At 50.8% G+C, this 18333-nt stretch overlaps 6 protein-coding genes across 12 annotated transcripts; 3 read left to right on the forward strand and 3 right to left on the reverse strand.

The window, feature by feature from the left end:
• Window positions 1-848: 848 nt before the first annotated feature.
• Window positions 849-1713, reverse strand: H257_13649. 2 transcript variants are annotated; one of them, XM_009841237.1, is made up of 3 exons: window positions 1319-1713; window positions 1194-1252; window positions 849-1134 (listed from the first exon to the last, which is right to left on the reverse strand). In XM_009841237.1, the coding sequence occupies exons 1-3, from the start codon at window positions 1633-1635 to the stop codon at window positions 869-871; spliced, it is 642 nt and encodes a 213-aa protein (XP_009839539.1). In that variant the 5' UTR covers window positions 1636-1713; the 3' UTR covers window positions 849-868. The 2 variants fall into 2 exon arrangements, with proteins under 2 accessions (XP_009839539.1, XP_009839538.1); XM_009841236.1 differs by having other exon boundaries at window positions 1194-1713.
• Window positions 1714-2004: 291 nt separating this feature from the next.
• Window positions 2005-5428, forward strand: H257_13650 (hypothetical protein). 4 transcript variants are annotated; one of them, XM_009841241.1, is made up of 10 exons: window positions 2005-2108; window positions 2153-2242; window positions 2288-2521; window positions 2590-2746; window positions 2847-2986; window positions 3732-3969; window positions 4096-4198; window positions 4759-4959; window positions 5097-5139; window positions 5280-5428. In XM_009841241.1, exons 1-10 carry the CDS (start codon window positions 2082-2084, stop codon window positions 5367-5369), a joined length of 1323 nt encoding a protein of 440 aa, XP_009839543.1. In that variant the 5' UTR covers window positions 2005-2081; the 3' UTR covers window positions 5370-5428. The 4 variants fall into 4 exon arrangements, with proteins under 4 accessions (XP_009839543.1, XP_009839540.1, XP_009839542.1 ...); XM_009841238.1 differs by having other exon boundaries at window positions 2005-2092; XM_009841240.1 differs by having other exon boundaries at window positions 2005-2092; window positions 2153-2521.
• Window positions 5429-5521: 93 nt separating this feature from the next.
• On the reverse strand, window positions 5522-8158 carry H257_13651 (hypothetical protein). The gene is made up of 8 exons (XM_009841242.1): window positions 7709-8158; window positions 7527-7645; window positions 7362-7468; window positions 7280-7307; window positions 7147-7208; window positions 6966-7068; window positions 6771-6886; window positions 5522-6725 (listed from the first exon to the last, which is right to left on the reverse strand). The coding sequence occupies exons 1-8, from the start codon at window positions 8065-8067 to the stop codon at window positions 5550-5552; spliced, it is 2070 nt and encodes a 689-aa protein (XP_009839544.1). The 5' UTR covers window positions 8068-8158; the 3' UTR covers window positions 5522-5549.
• A 66-nt stretch (window positions 8159-8224) lies between these two features.
• On the forward strand, window positions 8225-13781 carry H257_13652 (hypothetical protein). Of its 3 annotated transcripts, none has more exons than XM_009841244.1 (14): window positions 8225-8384; window positions 8451-9040; window positions 9102-9280; window positions 9350-9571; window positions 9653-10109; window positions 10226-10328; window positions 10398-10605; window positions 10677-10812; window positions 10933-11295; window positions 11650-11823; window positions 11926-12043; window positions 12561-12665; window positions 13079-13408; window positions 13535-13781. In XM_009841244.1, the coding sequence occupies exons 1-12, from the start codon at window positions 8236-8238 to the stop codon at window positions 12613-12615; spliced, it is 2754 nt and encodes a 917-aa protein (XP_009839546.1). In that variant the 5' UTR covers window positions 8225-8235; the 3' UTR covers window positions 12616-12665; window positions 13079-13408; window positions 13535-13781. The 3 variants fall into 3 exon arrangements, with proteins under 3 accessions (XP_009839546.1, XP_009839545.1, XP_009839547.1); XM_009841243.1 differs by having other exon boundaries at window positions 8236-8384; window positions 9350-9592; window positions 11926-12047; XM_009841245.1 differs by having other exon boundaries at window positions 8236-8384; window positions 11926-12047.
• A 365-nt stretch (window positions 13782-14146) lies between these two features.
• H257_13653 (ribonuclease HII) lies at window positions 14147-15206 on the reverse strand. Its single transcript, XM_009841246.1, has 2 exons — window positions 14458-15206; window positions 14147-14368 (listed from the first exon to the last, which is right to left on the reverse strand). Exons 1-2 carry the CDS (start codon window positions 15199-15201, stop codon window positions 14252-14254), a joined length of 861 nt encoding a protein of 286 aa, XP_009839548.1. The 5' UTR covers window positions 15202-15206; the 3' UTR covers window positions 14147-14251.
• Window positions 15207-15626: 420 nt separating this feature from the next.
• H257_13654 (hypothetical protein) lies at window positions 15627-18328 on the forward strand. The gene is made up of 4 exons (XM_009841247.1): window positions 15627-16504; window positions 16586-16674; window positions 16737-17383; window positions 17490-18328. Exons 1-4 carry the CDS (start codon window positions 15636-15638, stop codon window positions 18273-18275), a joined length of 2391 nt encoding a protein of 796 aa, XP_009839549.1. The 5' UTR covers window positions 15627-15635; the 3' UTR covers window positions 18276-18328.
• The last annotated feature ends 5 nt before the right edge of the window (window positions 18329-18333 follow it).

An 18333-nucleotide genomic window follows, 5' to 3' on the forward strand; every position in this document is an offset into this window, starting at 1 on the left:
TCGCTAGCCCAGTGAAGTTCCCCAATGTCTCAACCGCACCCGCATCCATTGTATACAAAAATGCATATTAGTGTAGAAGTAGTGAAGTAGACTAAGAAGATTTCATAGTGATGAGGATTAAGGAGATCTGTGTAGATCTTCAGTTAATTCATTGTGCATTTTGCCCTCAACTACAAACGCTTCCTCCCGCAGTGCTACAATTGGTAGCACTTCCTGGTTACCTCGCCCAAGCCCCGTTCAACTGCTGTAGCTGTACGTAGCCAGTGAAATGGTTGATGTTGAGTGCTTCTTGCTCGACTTTTCGTGCCAAAGAGTTGCTAACAAGCTGGCTGCAAAGCTCGTGTGAGCTGGTGCACTGCGAGCTTACCTAACAAGCTGGCTGCAAAGCTCGTGTGAGCTGGTGCACTGCGAGCTTACCCCAGTAGGTCATTACTCTGCATGACTGCTTGGCCACGGGAGTTAATAAAACGAAGTAGTTTTAGTAAAACAACGCAAGTTTTAGATCAGCCAATGACAGAACGGTGGGGAAGCTTACTTTTACGTCGAGTGCAACTTCAGTTTAGGTTAAAATTGGATGGTTTTAGGAGCTAAAACAAGGGGCAAAATATGTGAAAAGCACAATACTATCTATACACGTACCGTACAACTTGGTCGTTAAGATAGACTACTATTAATAGTAAATGCTTATACTGTTAAGTACGATTGTTGTGGTGCTAGACGGAAGAGTAGTTGTGGTTGGAGACTGGCGGCATCGTCCCATGCCCCCACTAGCGTGACCCTCAACGACGAAATGCAAACTCTACGGCGTGTAGCTGGTTCGCGTTGATCGTTACGAATACCCCCAACAATGGATGAAGTTTCAATCGTGTTACTTGCTGCCTCCAATAATTAATTCAAACACTAAAATGGCGGTCAACACCACGATGGCCAAGTACAGGCGAAAGTTGCTGCTCTTCTTGGCCAGGATCTGCGCCCGGTCCCCTTCTGCTTCAAGGCCGGTGGTGGCGCGGTCGACGTCCACGTTGATGTCGTCGAGGAGTCGCACATGCAGGTCCGTTTCATTCTTCACCGACAAGCTATACTGCTTCAAGTTGGACACGCCCTGCCCAATCAAGCTGAGTTGATCGTCTTGGTCTAAAAGGATTTCAATGTATGTCAGCCTACAAGTTGCTACAATGGGGGGGAACATGCACCTAGCATGATTTGGTTCTGCACACGAAGCATTTGGGCTCCCGATTCGAGCGTGGATGATCTATTCCATGTATCAGCATCATCGTCGATTGTACACGAATTGATGGGAGAGAAGATTTTGACCAACCCCTTGGTACCCTGTGCACGGTTGTTGTACGCTGCTAAGAGTGACCTTGTCTGCGTTTCCAGATCTCGCAACAGATCTTCCCGACGTCGTAGTTCTTGCGGCGTCGCCACGGCGTTCGTCGTGGAGCCACTCGTCATAGAGTCGAACTCCCGACGCAGCCGCGACACACTTTGCTGCAACGCGAAGACACTCGTGCCCAAGTTGGCGACGTTTCCGGACCGAATCTTCGTGCTTAGATTCTTCTCGGACGTGCGCGCATTCTCCAGCCTGTCCAGCCATGCACTCCATGCGCTTGCAGTCGCTTGGCCTCCCGACATGCTGGTTCGTTTTCTTCTTCGTTCGATTTTTGGAACTGTTGTCAAGAAATATAAATAAAACGTTGAACTTACTCAAACACAATGTATGGAAGTAAAATCATTTCAATAGAATTAGCAAACGTCCTCCACTTCAATTGAGGCTGGGATTGGTCAAAATTCATTGAAGTACTCCAGATATACTATTTTAATAGTACTAGTATTTGTAAATCTAGTATTAATATTAATACTTCGAAGTACTATTAATACGTATTAATACTACTAGTATTTGTAAATCTGGACTACTAATAGCACTATTAATAATAGTACTATAATTTTCAGTTACAATTTATCGTTCCTGAGCATTTGATTGGCTAATGGTCCTTTTCGACCCAACAAGTCAATTGCCGAAATGATCATGCCAACACTTTGGGCAGTGACTGTCGCCGCCGCTGCGGCGCCAACCGTGGATGCTTCTCCTGTACAAGCATTGCAGGGTGTGTTCCCTGACGGAATTCTCTAATGGATCCGTTTTGTATAGTCGGAGAGCAGCCACTTGGGCAGTTTTATCCGCACCCTACAGGAACATCCATGGACATCTGCCATTCTCGGGCGACCGCTTGACCTCCTGGTGCATGTCCATGCTCATGCCGACGTCGTCTCACACCATTCGTAGTCTCCATATCTTCGAATGGAGTACGCACTGATTGGACTTGCGTTCGTCACCATGACTGCCTCCCTCTTGATGCCATATCTCATTAATCTGTTCGTACCTCCTTCGTCGTCGGCCGATGCACGGGCCGAAATCGAGCGAGCGATCGTCACTGCACGTTTGGATGCTGCGTCCAAGCGTCCCAACGCTTACCCCCCGCACTGTCCTGTGCGCACGTCGAAAGGCGGCGATGCCGTGGTAACCATACCGCGGCACTCCCTTCCTTCCTTGCAACTCTTCATTAACCAGGTAATTCCTGACTGCAGGTTCAACGGTACAACGCATCCCTTGACACATACACGTTGACTTCGTCTGGTGTGGACGTCCCAGCGTCTGATGTCGTCGCTACTACCGTGGCCGATTTGTTCATTTACCCCATCAAATCGTGCGGCGGGATTCGGTTGACGCGCTCCCACGTGCTTGGTACGTCCGTCCCTCTGATTCTGATTCTCGAAACGACCGACACGTCTGATTCTGTCTCACGGGATGATATGCATGTATCTGAGTCTGAGTCTGCGTCCAGGGCAAGGGTTGCAATACGACCGGCAATGGCTCGTCGTGGACGACAAAGGCGACTTTGTCACACAGCGCAAGTACCCGTCGATGGCTCTGATTCAACCGCATCTGACTCTATTCGATCCGTCGTCCATTCGCTCTGCAAACGTACGACCTCATGTTGCTATCTTTTGCCAGTGGCTTTTGCTGTGATATCTATGTCTTTATATAGTGTTGTCCTTGTCATTCGATATTGGCGAAATCAAAATAGATGTTACAGTCGTGGTTGACGCTTATTCAATGTACTATAGTATTGTCCTGTTCGGTAACAATTTTGGACAACTCGTATTGTGCTTTCGAGTGAAATTTCATTGTGTTGTGGTTTCTCGTTGGAATTTAAATCGATTTGATTGGCTACTTCAGAAGAGCTCAAAATTATTAGCCAGTCCAAACCTTCTCAATGAAATTCAACCAATCAGATCGATTGTGGATCGGATATTTCTTAAATTTAAAATGGGGTTTTAATATAAATAATTTAACATTATTTTTTTTAAGAATTTAAATTATAAATAGCTAGGACATTCTCAAATACATTTGCCTAGTTGATTCGATTCTCCCCCATGGACACAGATTTGACAATGCATACATTTCAAGATGAACGTGTTGATTGGGCCAAACTAGTACTGGGTCGTCAAACATTTTTCGGATCGACGACGATTGGTTGAAATATTTCGTTTGTGCACTTTGATTGGCTAGGGCGTTCTACATTTTACAACTTTATTCGATTCCTAAACTCGGAACAGTCGAAATTGATTTTTTAATAATACTTTTGACTAGTAACGTTACTACGTTTTTAAGCAGGATTTGGCCATATTATCTCGTCGATATTTTTACTACTTGGTTGAATTCACAGGCCATCACGTTAACCGCAACCAACGGCGCCCTCGACCCTCTGGTCGTGCCGGTGCTCACTCGCGGCGTCCAGCGCAGCGTTCGTGTGTGGAAGGATCGTCTGGATGCCATCGATCAAGGCGACGCCGCCGCGGCTTGGCTGGCCAAGTTTCTGGGGAACCCAACCTTTCGCCTAGTGCGGCTCAAAGATGCATTCAAACGCCCGTGCGATCCCGAGTTTGCCCCCGATCATATCACTGGTACAATTCTCTATGTGAAAATGGATGGACAACATAGTACATAAAATGGGTTCCATTGCTGGCAGAAATATACTGTTGGGGGGGAATATAGACTGGAATTTTGTGTATCAACGATGATATTATTAGGGTTTGCGGACGGGTTTCCGATTTTAGTCGCGGCCGCCGCGTCGCTCACTGCGTTGGAGCAAAAACTGGATCGACCTCTCGACATCCTGCGCTTTCGACCCAAGTTCGTTATATTCTCAAATATATATATATATATATATTGTCCTTTTCGCTGAAATTTGGTCTTGCGAGAACCGACTTGTGTCAGATTGTAAGCTTCTTCCAACGTTTAATATTGTGCTTTCAAGCTAAATTTGGTATTTTCGGTAGATTCGATGAACCACGTCAAATCGTTTTACTTGAACTAACTATACTCACTGCGAATCGTGTTGATACAATGTTGAACTCGTTGTGAAATGGAGAACCTTGGCACCGGATACTCCTACGATTTGATTGGTCAAAGATCTTTTTTCGATAATTTCATTGGCTACTTCGGTCCATCGATTACTCCGTCGATTTTGCTTCGTCGATTCAATTGGCACCCCCAGTCCATTGTGAAATCGAATTATTACCAATATATGTACTTTTTGGTGGGGGCCAAACTGCTCGACCAAACGTTGGCGATCGATGATTGGTTCAAATTTCTGAATAATCGTGTGATTTGATTGGCTAGGACATTAGCCATTGGAACGAATTTGACAATTTTGGCTAGAAATGCTAATTATATATGGAACGTGGCTGTAGCATCGTGCTGGCAGGGTGTCCAGCGTGGGCGGACGATGTCTATCATGTGTTTGATATTCTGGGCCAAGATGGCAACTTGCGCTTTTGCAATGTCAAGCCATGCTCCCGATGCTCGGTGCCGTCGGTAAATCCGGCGACGGGCGCCAAGGACGACGAGGTGGCCGGGACCATCAGCCTCCAAGACGTGTTGAAAGCCCACAGGTACTGTAGGTACCTATGATTTGGGAACATTGCGAAGATGAATATATGTTGTTTGTGGGAGCTTGCATGGACGAATAACGAATGGAAGATGCTCCAAATATACTAAATCGAGAGATATTTCGGCGATGATGTGGTAGAAATGGCAAGCAATTGGGCTTTTTGAAGGGGGCGGCGCATGAGGTATGTTGTTGACGCATAATAATGTTTATTTATTTTTCAAATATATATATCTTGTGGAGAATGCACGTACTATTATTAGCTGGGAGAATAGACGACGACGTGAATTTGTTGATATACGATTCTAACTCGATCTTTTGTAGGTGTTTTTTGGTTCGAATGTCGTATGTGACAACACCGGAGTTATTGCCGTGGGGGATGTCGTCAAAGTCCTGGCGGTCAAGACGGCCTAATATCTTGACCAGACTTTAATATATATATATATTGCACGACACCGAATACACTAGTGCACATTGTGAGTGTTTAATAGTTTTAAATAATCTAGTGTGTAGTCGTCCATCATGGTTGATAAGACCGTGTATCCTGCGCGACAAGTGATCAAAACTACGAGATAAAAATACTAGTGTGATTGATTACTGAGCGGCAGATTGCTTTCTGGGGATGTGAAGGGCCGGCAGGGACCGCGGCACACTGCCCTTGACCGACAGGAGTAGCAGCGGCTCCATGGAACATTCTTTCGTAGGGGACGACGACGACTGGTGTAGTGGGGATAGTAATTTCGATTCCCCTACACTGTGGAGAGAGGCACTGCTGTTTGTGGACGGTGTGAGCTCAGTGTCACCCAACATGGGGGACGTCGATTTGGACATGCCGTCCAAAATGACAGGGTTTTCGCCTGCATCGTCGGTATTTTTAATTGTATTGGCAGCCACGAACGAGCTGGAGAAGGCTCCTGAAGGAGGCGGGGGGTGCGCGGGGGACGGGGGCTTTACAGGGGGCAAGCCGGACGAGTCGCCAACGTGCGGCGCGCTCGACGCATGCGCTGAGGAGAGGGGCTGGTGGGGATTCTGGTCCCATTTACTAGTTTCGCCGTCATGGAGGCTGGTACTGCTATAGCTGCCATGACCGACGGCCCCCCGATCCATGGGGCTATCAAATCGACCGGCGGCATCGACTGGTGCCAGATTGAGCTCGGCTATTCGCCCGTCGTTGAGTGGTAGGGGCTTTGGGCACGTCCATGTGTCGAGTAGATGTCGCACTTTGGAAAAGTAGGGCTTGGCGGCCCCCGCCGATAGTTGCAGGCATGCCATGGTCGTGCGGCCGACGACAGCGTCGCATATCGTTGCCGTCGTCGACGCTGTTGCGTGAGTGTGTTCTGAGAGCAACTTGGTCAGCAACGTCCGCGTCAGGTTGAAGATACATTCGAGTGTGCGCAGCGTGAGCAGGGGCAGGGCGTTGAACGCGGCGCCCGTGGCCAGCACGACCTTGGGGTGTTGGACTATTGGAACTTGGAGGTGCTCGAGCCAGTCCAAGAGTAGCCCCCCGACGCACTCGGGTGGAATGTCTGAGAACTCGCCCGTGTTCATTTTCACTTTGTGTGGCCACAGTTCGTCCGCCGCTACGACCATCGCTTGGCCGAGCGGCGGCACGTCCGAGTCGGTCCCCAGCAGCCCCTTCATGTGCTCAAAATGCGATGCCATACTCCCGTCAGACGTGGCGGGGAGGTGCGTGATGTAGATCATGCACAACGACTGGGCGTTGGGGGAAGCAGCAGCAGCAGCTTCAAGGGATTTGCATAGAAATGACACCTACACTCTTATAGATGATATATATTGTGGTTTCAAGATACCTACCACTCTGGGGGGCGCGATGCCAAGTGTTGAGCGCAACGAGTGGATGTATTGCCGGCCTTCCCGCTCGGCCATCTCGTGTAGAGTAAATCGGTCGTGGATCGATGGCATTGCATATACTAATAATCAACACACAAAGGTTCACAGAGAGAGAGCAATGTTAGAAGGACACAAACGAGCATAGTGTGTCGTACATACCAAGTTTTGAGCCGTGAGTGTAGTCGTAAAACAGTCGGATAAACTCCACTTGACCAGGCGTTTGGATGGATCCTGGCCGGCCGCGGCGGACAATATCTGTCGCCTATGATAAATAATCGTATTATATATGTCCAATATAAAGAGATTATATATGTCCAATATAACGAGATGAGCGGTGTACATTTTGAGGGGAAATGTCGTGTTGAAACACCAACGCGCATGCAATGGCAAGTCCCGTGCGGCCTGCAGAAATATATATTTTATTAAACATGTTTCGTGAGTATGAATTTATAGTAAATATATATATATCCTACCAAACCCGGCGTGGCAATGCACCGCCAACTAGAACACGGCGTTTAGACCTGTGACATCGTCGTACTACTGGCGATGGAGTACCTTTTGATTCGCACAGCTGAGCACGCCCGTCATGACCTTGACGAGATCAACCATGAAAGCCAGCGTGGGGGTTGTCATGTCTTCCCATCCAAAATTGTAGCATTGGACTACCGGTAGACCAGGTATGAGTATATATATATATTGGATCAATCCAATGCAACCCACTGTTGTGCGCCATAAGGTCGGTTTCCGGGTCGTACGGAAACCCACTGGCCACGAGGCCGTCGCCACAGTACGGATGCTCTCCCGGCAATGTCAAGTTGAACACAGCTTTGATCTTCAGCCTGCATATCCAGCAGTCGATACATGCATAAGCACCCCTGTATCGCGATCAACGATACGGCTACCTCTGGAACTGCTCGACAATACGATACGCTTGAAACAACCGCGACGATGGCCGCATCATGCCTAGCATCGAGTCGGTGGCCCAGTCGGCATGGAGGCCAGTCACGGGACTAGTTGGTTTGGCCAATGCAGCAGATTCACTGCACCGTCGGCACTTGGGACCACCGCAGAGCCGACATTTCACCGTGAGCGATTTCTCCCACTCCCGCGGCCCCACGACACCGGGCTTGGGAGGGGATTTGGGAGGAGACGGCGGTGCCGCAGAGTTCTCTCGTGAAGAGCGCAATGGACTCGTTTTACCAGGACTGCGTTGACTCGGACTTCCTTGCGACGGCCTTGTGGGGCTGCTTGGCGCGGACATAACGACCAGTCACGACGTTCCCAACGGACGTTGAAAGCACGAAATCCCTGCACTTTGACTTTTTTCACCCACGTAATACCGGAAATATGGGCAAATATCCGGCTATTTGTTTAAGGTAAACGGTAAAACGTACTTCAACTCGCTCGAAAGGGCACGACAAGATCCAACATGTCATACCATAGCGTCGGAGTGCGCAACCGCGTCCAATATGCAACCCAGCGAATCGAGCAGCTCGAGTCCATAGATAAGCGCCATTGGAGGCTTGAAGAAAACGCTGTCGACAACAACCACTCGGCATGTGTGGTCATGCTATCTTCGTAGGTCCCCGTTTTTATCTTTCCATGCGTCAAGTTGTTGACCAGAACATGACTCTGGCCCCTTAGGTATATCGAGACGAGCCTGCGACAGGCCAAGTATCACCACGGGTTTCACAAAGCCGTATTGTGTGTGGAAATCTTCAAGCACATGCTGTTCAACCTGGACCGGGAGGCGCTGTCGCCATTGTTTGTGTATTGTGAAGCTATGGAGCACTTCGTCGCTTCGATTCACAAAACCAAAGCCCTAGACGGAGCTAACAATGCAGGAGTGTCCCCGTTGTCTCCATCACCCACAACAACAGCACGGGATACGCTATCCCCTCGCTTCAAACGCAGTGGGGTCGCCCCCATGCCGTTAACGATTCCCCTCACGCCAGGACGGCCAAAACGATTCATCGAGTTGCCCAAGCAGGAACGACACGTTCTCCAAGTAGCGTTTTATCTCAAAGATGTCCTGACCAAGCTGGCTGGGAGCATTGGTTCGAAACCGGCAGGCAAGTTCAAGTCCCATCGCATGCCGGTTGTTGCAACGTCGATGACAACTACTACCGTGGATATCCTTCCGTTGGACGTTGTTCGAGCCCTTCGAGCAATCAAAACCAAACTTCGCAAGAACGAATTCTTTGCCGACTTGCCCAACTTGGTCGCTGATGCCGGTACTTCTAACGTTTGTCAAAGTGGCAGCGCCTTATTGATCTACCACTCGTTCGTTCATAGGGAAAACAAGCAAAGGTGGCGACTCCCGTCAAGCCAACACCCATCAAGCCTTTTCGAGTTTCTTCCTCTGTCTGCATGAAGTCGTCCGAAGCACATCGTACCACAGCATTGAGCTTGCCGATGGAGCGTTCGACTTACTCGGGGAAGTTCTCCGAGCGATCCAAAACTACATTGTCGAGGTACCGTTCGTGAATCGAAACAACATAATGTAGTACAAGATTGACCTATTTGGCGGCATATGTATGTAGGTGGTAGGCCAACGAAAGGAGCACAGGTCGCGCATTCGTGGCTTAAGGGCGCTGCGTCAGCAACTTCGAGCGCAATTCGCAGCGATGGAAGCCGAGACTCACGATATCGCCCAAGAAGCCATCAAGTTGTCCACGGTGCTCAGTGCGATCGAGTTTGAGCTCGACGTGCTCCACGACGAGTGCGAGTGGCATGCCCAAAGCAAACGCCTATTTCTCGACACTGTACGATACCAAGCTATTCAAGTTGGGTTCTGTGTATACACCCTTTTGATTCCCCCAACTTGTTGTATGCTTGTGACCTAGATTGGTGCATTGCGCGACGCGAGCGACCAGCCCCCCCTTGTGTTTGTCAACGCGGACGGCTCCAGCAAAGTGCTGCAGCCGGGCACTGCGATCTTGCGGGCTGAGAACGTGCCCCACATCCGGTACCTCGTGCAGCTACTTGCTCTGTCGCGAAGTTTCGTGCACGTTCGATTGAACGATCCGCGTGTGATGGACGCCAACCCGAGCCGAAAACTGACGTTGAACAAAATGAATCACCAAGGCCGCGCGGAAACGCTCAAGATGCACTTGATGAACCAGCGGCCGCGAGACGCGGCGGCCGTAGTGGTGGACCCTACCCCTCCACCCAACGGCAACGAGGGGGCGGCAGGGGGGGCTTCGCCGGGGGATAAATCCGCGGCGGCGGCGGCCAACGCCTTGCACAAGGTCACGGACGCAGAACTGACCGCCCTGTCCTCGATCCACGAATGTCTTCGAGGTACGGCATGTCGATGCGAAATGGCTTCACGAATTGATTTCCACGATTCACAATTATGTTTGTATATACACTACAAACGTACTGTAATATCTATACATATATAAATAATTGTGTAGCTGTCGAAGGGTTCATGGGGGACGAAGCTCGCCGCGACCACTCGAGCACAGTCTCCACGGGTTGTCAAATTGATGCATCGGTGCACCTTCTTGAAGACGTCAAGTACGATAATTCGCTTCCCCCAACATACATATACAATTCGGTGAAAAATCCTCTGCGCGATGGGTGTAGCAACCCTGCGGACAGCATCTCTAGCGGTGGGGTGTCATCAGGTCCGGACAACTCGACGGGTGCCGTCGTGCTAGCTCGAGAACTGGCCAAACTGCCGATGCCATGGCGGACGGCGTTTTCACTGCTGCATGACGATGAAACTGCGACGTTGTTGTCCAAAGATGAGATGCTGCACGACGTGTCAGCTATCTACGCCGCGTACGACGACGTACGATGACCATCCAACAAATGACACGAATTTGAATGTATCGGAAGAAGTTGTTTCACTTGGGAGCTTAGATGCTCGTGCGGCCCAGCCACCACGACGAAGTCATATTGAACACCACCACCCTCCCGTTCACGGCATTCGTCATGTCGTACTTTATGGTGTTTCCCCGCAAAGTGCCTTCAACATCACACGAATCGTCTGCCGACAGTAAGACCACATATACGTATGACAGTGATCGTGATGTGTTTCGGTGTGCAAATGAAGCCTCGTGGGAACGACCAGCCAGCCAGTCAGCCCTGTTCACATTTGACACGTATTTGGTGCTAGGTTGCATCGAACCGGACGCTGAAATCCGACAAGGGCCAGCATGGGCGAGCTGGGAATGTGCGCGGCTCGTCGTGTCCGTTCAAGTCCACGTGCAGGGGGCGGTGGGGGTGGACTGGCTCGGGTACTTTGCCGTGTTTCTCGGGCTCTCCAGAACGCTGACGTTGCCGCTTCCGCGGGCGCTGGACGCGTTCCTCTTGGCGCGGCGCATGCTCTATGCGACCACCGTAATGCGCCAGCGGCATGCCGATCCGTCGTCCATGGATGTGATCTGGGTCATGGCCAAAGACGCGATGCTGCCGAGCGCCGCGTACTCGTTGCATACGACGGCGGTCAAGATTCTCGGCACGTTCACTCGAACCCCAGGTACAACGAGAACGTCAAGTTCACATTGCAGCATGTGAAGTGTGTGATTGCTTGTTTGGTTGATTATTACTAAGTATATCAATTTCTTCAATTTGTACACATGATTTTCCCACACATCAAGTGGGATGTTGTGTCCAAGTATGTACTAAGTAGTCGTAGCCAATGGTATTCCTCGCGTAGTTAGATTGCCCAATGCAGGCGTATTTGTATCGTGTGGAGAACTTTCCTGTGTCGGTTTGGTTACAAATATACTACTAGTACTAGTAACAGTTATAGTGATGCTGAACTTTCGTGGGCTCTAACATGCCTAGTTTGACGCAGCTTTGAACACTGAGTTTTCAATGCCACTACTAGATGTATACTTGAATGTGCTTGCGGATAAGAGCACGAGTGTCGACTTGTTCACTGAAGACGATGTCGGCAACCGCGGGGTCAGTGCGGCGCTGGTGCTGCATGTCGACACGGCCTTGTTGGTGCTCATGCAAGCCTGGGTGCGAGAGCACCACCACACACTCCAAGTCCTCCAACGTACGTGCAAAATCCACCATATATATTCTACTTTATGTCAGTAATGTTGAAAAATGATATATCATTTTGGGGTGATATATATATCACTTTTGTACGTGGTAGGGATCTTTGGGGCGGCGTTGACCCACGACGACGGGTCAATATCGTACGGAGAGTTCGTGACCATGTGGGGGTTCATCGACTCGACGATCCCGCTGGATCGGCTGTGCACCATCTACATGCATGTACAATCTACCCGTTGATTGTCATTCGTGTTATCCAAAAGGATATATATATATTGTGGATTCGCTATAAACTTCCCAAATTCGCCTGGTTTGTCTAATCAATATTGAATCACGCTGGAGTTCTGATTGGTTGAATACACTTGTCCTTTCTGCAAGAGCCAATCAAATCCACTCAAAAAATGGATTAGCCAATAGCGTCGATTCGTCATTCGATTCATCGATTCGACGGGGTCTGGAAATTCGTATCGAATCCACAATATATATATATATATATATCTATGGATAATGGAAATGTGTTCCCATACGACAACATATACTGTCGTTTGCAATTCGTATGAGAACGAATGGTTTCTTTTTCATGCTCCTGGTCTTGTGGACTTCCGAAACTTGGATTTTTATGTACTACGTACCGGTAGTTGATATACTATCAATCAAATACGCTCCAGTGTAGCTCACTAGCTTTTGTGTGGCGACTTCGAATCAATGGTCCTGGTTTGATGTGACTATTTGTAGGCAGCGCAGCACGACAGTGCGAGTGCCTGTGGCGATGCGGCCACGACTCACTTGATTCAATCGCTGTACACGAGCGAGTGCTTTGCCGAGCTCAAAAAGCCATGGGTACGAACACACAAACGATGGAAAGGATGGGTGTCGTCTTGGGGAAGTTGTGGGGATGATTGCGATAGCTGGGTGTACTTGGTCGCTTGATCTTGATCCTCGACACTGGGTATAGCTTGTTTAAGTTGTGTGAGGGCGTCGTGACTGTGGGATGGCGGTCACATACGCATTACGAATGAATCATGTGGGGGTGGGTAGTCAGTCTAGCTCAAGGACATGGCTTCTGAATTGGACAATATCATCACCGATGGCGCGACGTATACTCTATATGTTGTTCTTTTTCCTGGGGATTTCTTGCGCATTTGCACCCGAACGGGGGCTTGACTTGATGGGAATATATATATATATATTTATGTGTTTGCCAGCCTCCATCTTGTCACCCACACATGTGACTTTGATGATGGCGGCTATAGTTGGGGGTGTCGGCTATGCATGTGGCCTGCCCCCACCAGCGCGTGTGGGACGAAGGCGTGGACGGCCTTGTCGCGATGTGGAGAGCGACGCGGGACCGCGTGCTGGATCGGCTCGGGGAGCTGAAAGCCACGACGCAAGTCAACCTGGCCATGGTGCACACGTGTGAGGAGCGGCAGGTCAAGTTGGAGCGTCTCTTGGCGGCGGCGACGGCCGTCGACTGCGACGACGTTCCCACGGCGGTCGAGATGGCCTGGTTTGCGTGTCATTTTCTCCAGCAAGATATTCACGCGACCACCCACGCCATCATGAGACAGCAGAAACCCAACAAGGTATTAATACCAAAGGTTATTCTAGTGTCGATATATATATATCTACGAGAAGTGGGGGGAGGGGTTGTTTGGGAATGCCATGTTACTGTATGATGTTTCGTACGCTAAACACGACGATGCGCGTAGAAACCACATCACTGGGCGCCACCGACGACCTCAAGCGTTGTGTCGTCGTCATCTAAAAAGGCAGGGGTGGTGGCAGAGGTATTGGTGGATCGTCGGAGTTCTGTCCCCCACATGCAACACTCGGAATGAAACCAAAGCTCAAACCTCTACCGGTTCACCGCCGCTATAAGACACATAACAACGGCAAATTGCTTACACGTTGGAGTGGGAGGGATAGGCCAACGTCAATATATTCTATAGAGCTTGTCGTTCATTTCGAGTATTCGATCCAAATGGGGGCTTCGGTCGTGAAAGGAGGCACGCCACCCCCCCCAAAGTGACCACCTCAAAACGAAGTAGTATCGTCCTTTTACCCAAAATTTGGCCTTTTGTGCTGATTTGCCAAATCTATCATCGATCCATGCTTTGTACTGACTTCATCCAATGTCACACTAATTTAATTCACACACTAATTCGGTGTTACACTAATTTAATTCACATACTGGTGTTGAATTGGTCGAAGAGTGCATTTGATTGGCCACTTGATTATGGTTCTGGGTTTGGATTGGTCGATCGATTGTCTGCCGATTTGGTGCTACTGACCCCCACACCGATAAAAATAATACCGATTGAGGGGTCCTATTGCATAGTACTATCACTTTAGTACTTATCATTAAAAGGTATATTGCTGCACGCTTGGCAAGCGAACGACGCTGGATGAACAGTATGTGTGGATTGTTACAAGTCCTGTACGATCTCCAAGTTGGCTTGTGAGAAGTACGCTGCTCGCTTCCTCTTCTTGGTGGTGGAAGTGGTCATGAATGCTGCAATGGATTGAGTTCCCACTGGCGCGTCCTATAACAATAAGGCATCATGTAAGCTATAGGAGAAGAGTTCAAGCTGTTCGACAGATACTGGCATGATACTACGATATGTATATATACTTCTTTGTCGTGTGGCCACGTCACGTCTACCAGGCGATTGTTGTAGCTCTCCAACGTGCCCCAGCTGAACCGGACAATGTTTGGGTAGCCAAACACGGGCTCGAGGGCGTCGTGGAGCCAGCGCTTGCACTTGGGGTCGCTCGGGTAGCCCGACCCGAAATCGGTGTCCAACTTCGCCAACCCCGACGACTCGTACTGCCACGACGCGACCACGGCATCCCGCGTCACCTTGGCGCAAATGCTGGCCGCACTCACCACTTTGAAGAGACTGTCGGCCTTCTTTTCCACCGTGAACACGATCTTCCCGTGGAAATGCTTGGTTAGGAACATGCGGTACCAGCCAGGGTCCCCCACCGTGTCGACGTACACGTGCTTGACGTTGACGCCGGCGTTCTGAACAGCGACAATCATCTCGATCGCAGCGTCGCGAGACATTTCGTTGAGGTTGCGCCGGCGAGTGAGCATGTTGTGCGAGATCTCGGTCGCGTCGATGGTCCGTGTGACGTACCCCATGTCTGTTGTGGCTTTTATTTTGTCGAAGAGGCGCTGTCGCGACTCGTGCGTCAACGCTTTCGAGTCGTCGAAGCCCTGGCTGCTCATCACGGCGTCGTCCTGTACACGCCAGTATGCAGCGCCGTAGACCATCGGGCCAAGGACAGGGCCGCGACCGGCTTCGTCAATGCCGAGCATTACGTCCACGCCATTTTCAAGGCACACCGCAGGGACCGCACTTTGGTGTAGCATGGTGGAGGTACAATGAAACGCCGAATTGAAGGCCTTTGATTGGCTCAAAATGGCCAATCAAAACGTTTCCCACTTTCCAAGTTGACAGTGAATTAAAAGGTGGCAACACATACGACCATGGTGACGACTGATTGCGGGGATGCGAGCGCTACATGTACCTTTAGATTCCGCTTGGTATGACCAGCTCACAACTTAGGCCAATGCGTCGTACCACAGCAAACCTATCGATTTCGCACACCAGAAATGCCTGCATCTAGTACTTCACAGCTACTAGTAGGTTATTTGCAAGTTGACTTCGCAAAGCGTTCAACCAATGAAGTAGTTGGGACCATAGCTGTGTTCCATGAACCGCATTCGTCACGCCACAGTCAGTCGCCTTCCCCCTTCTTCAGTCAACGGCGACCGCAACAGTTACATTTGTGTAACCGGAAGTGATGACTCGATGCGATGACCTGGAGCGGGAAATTGCCGCGATGGAGACGCGGTTGTTTGAGGTTAAAGTAACGATGGATGCCGAAGTGGTCAACTGGAAACGTGCCAACAAACTGCACAAAAAGAGCGGAACACACTGGCGCAACGCCGCCAAACTAGCCACCCCCGCATCATCGTCCACCCCCCGCACCGACTCATCCATCATGCCGCTGTCGACAAGCTCCTTTGCAGAAAATGCTCCGACTTCATTCACGTTGCGACCGCCGCCCCCTCCCCGCCACAAGTCGTTGCACGCGTTGATGAAACTAAACATCGCCAACTGGACAGTCTCGGACGTGTCCGCGTGGTTGCATCATACCAACCACGAAGCCTTGGTCACGACGTGTATAGACGTGGGCATCACCGGCAATCAACTGATGGACGCACACTTGGGCCTTAGCGATGTCAACCTTCGGCGCCTCTTTCATGTTCAACACGGCGACTTGCGGTGGAAACAGTTGGTGCAGGACGTGGATGCCCTGCACCGGCAACACACAACGCCCCCTATGGGCAATAATGCCCCCAACACAACCCCGTTGCCTGCCCTGACGGCATCCCCTCGACGAAACCCGTCGTCGAATCAGAATCAGACAACGCGTGCACTCAATCCCAAGCCTCAACGACCCCGAGTACTACCGGCGGCCTCGACTGTGCCGACTTCGTGCGCGGGAGGGTGCGGCAAAGTCGTACATCGAAGGAAGGAGGACGTAGTGCATTCAAATCGGAGTCATCCAACCCGATGGTTCTGTTCACCCCAGTGTCAGGGCGACCAGCAAAGCTGCATAAGTGCCTGCGGCTTGGAAACTGCAAGTGGCAGTGCTCGCCTCGTTGGGTACGATATGCCTGGAGAAAGAATTCTCGTTGGCGGACTGATGTACGTTCGATATAATTCACTGCGCATCGTTGTCCTTAGATTGGATGCAACCTCATGTTCGACTATGTCGGCAACCAAGTCCACGACAACTCCACGCAATAGAGTGACTCGAACTCGTAAACCTCCGAGTACGATAGCGTATCATCGTGCCAAGCCCGTCCATTCCATTTCACGCACAATTGTACGATAGATCGAGCGGTTGGTGGCTCGGCGGCATTTGCTGGACCAACGATCAAGCCGACTCCCCGTCGCGAACGACCGTTGTCCCCCCACAGCAACCTCCCTATAGAGCTCGTTCGAGGCACATCGACGTCCTTGAATGCGACAGCTAATGGGGCGTCCAGGCGACCGCCGCCTCTTGGCCATGCTGGCGTTCCACAAACTTCGGCAGATTCAAATGTAATGAAGATAGGGGGAGGTCGATTGTCCCATGGGGTTACGAGTACCCGTGGTGCTGCGGCCACCGTTTTGCCCACGCCGTTGTTGCCGATGCTTGTGGTGGCGTCCGTACAAGTTCACCACCCCTCGTCGACGACGAGTCGGATTGGGCACATACAACCCAGACCTGGCGGAGTTGCGTTTAGCAAATACAAGCTGGACGATCACACGACGCCGCCGCCAACCTTCACGTCCGTCTTCCTTTCGCCCGTGCCACTCGCCGCTTCCTGTACGCTATCGCCGCTTCGTACAGCTCACGACGACGACGACGACAAAGTTCGAGACCATGACATGGTCCTCGCCCCGCCGTCGTTGCTCACCCATCTGGCATCGTTCCTTCGTTTGCCGGCGTGGTGCCGGCTGTCTGTTGCGAATCATACGTGGCATCACATCAGCAAGGTACGTCCCAAGTCGATGTACTCGCGACTTATGTAGAAGCATTATACGATGTATGACATGAATCCCCGAACCTTTTTGTCCCCATGTTTTCGCACTATTGTTACAGGCCCAAGATCGAGTGTGGAAGGACTTCTTTGACCATATGTGGGTCCGAGCCGTGGACGGCGGGGTAGACGCTGTGGCCCACACCACGTGGACGAAGAAACGGCGGCAGTACCGGCGCACCGTGTATAGTCTGGCCAAGCAGGTGGCCACCATCGCAGCCGACAACGTGCACTTGCTCGTGCATCCCGAGTCATGGCATCTTGCCAACGAAACTGACGATCTTATCGTGGACACGCAGCGCTTTGCCGTGGGGGCGGACCGAGGGAACGTCGTGGCGGCGGTCGTGCCGGCGTTTCCAACCCACCTCATCCAAACACTGGTGCCCGAAATCTCAACCATGGGGGTGCTGCAGGGGTTGGCGGCAGGAACGTTCTTGTGTGTGACTATTCGACGGCTCAAGCTCTTCAACACTATTCACGTGCCCCCGTTGGATCTGTGGCCGACGTTTGTCAACCATCCGTTGGTGTCTGTGACAGCCAACAACGACGAGGTCAAAAGCACCGAACCGAGTTGGATCAAATCGTTGCAACGACATGGTGGAGGGGGGGGAAGGGGGGAAGAAGGAGGAGGACCGGTGCGCAAGTTTCAAGCGGCGGTGATCTCAATGACACAGCGACGGCTTCGAGCGAAACTCAAGGCGGACGCGTTGGACCGACTGGCCAAACGGGCCAAAAAACACCCGACGGCCACCGCCGCCCTCGAGGCGATCGTCCACTTTTCAAAGCGTGACTCCGCCATCGTATCCCCAACAGGCTTAAGTGAAGACCCAACCATCATGGGACAATGATTCCCAATCTTTTAGCTGTCTAATCGAAGCGAAAACTCCTTCTAGCGAGCAAACCTAC

Source organism: Aphanomyces astaci, assembly GCF_000520075.1.
Source record: "Aphanomyces astaci strain APO3 unplaced genomic scaffold supercont1.50, whole genome shotgun sequence".
Lineage (NCBI taxonomy): Eukaryota > Oomycota > Saprolegniomycetes > Saprolegniales > Verrucalvaceae > Aphanomyces > Aphanomyces astaci.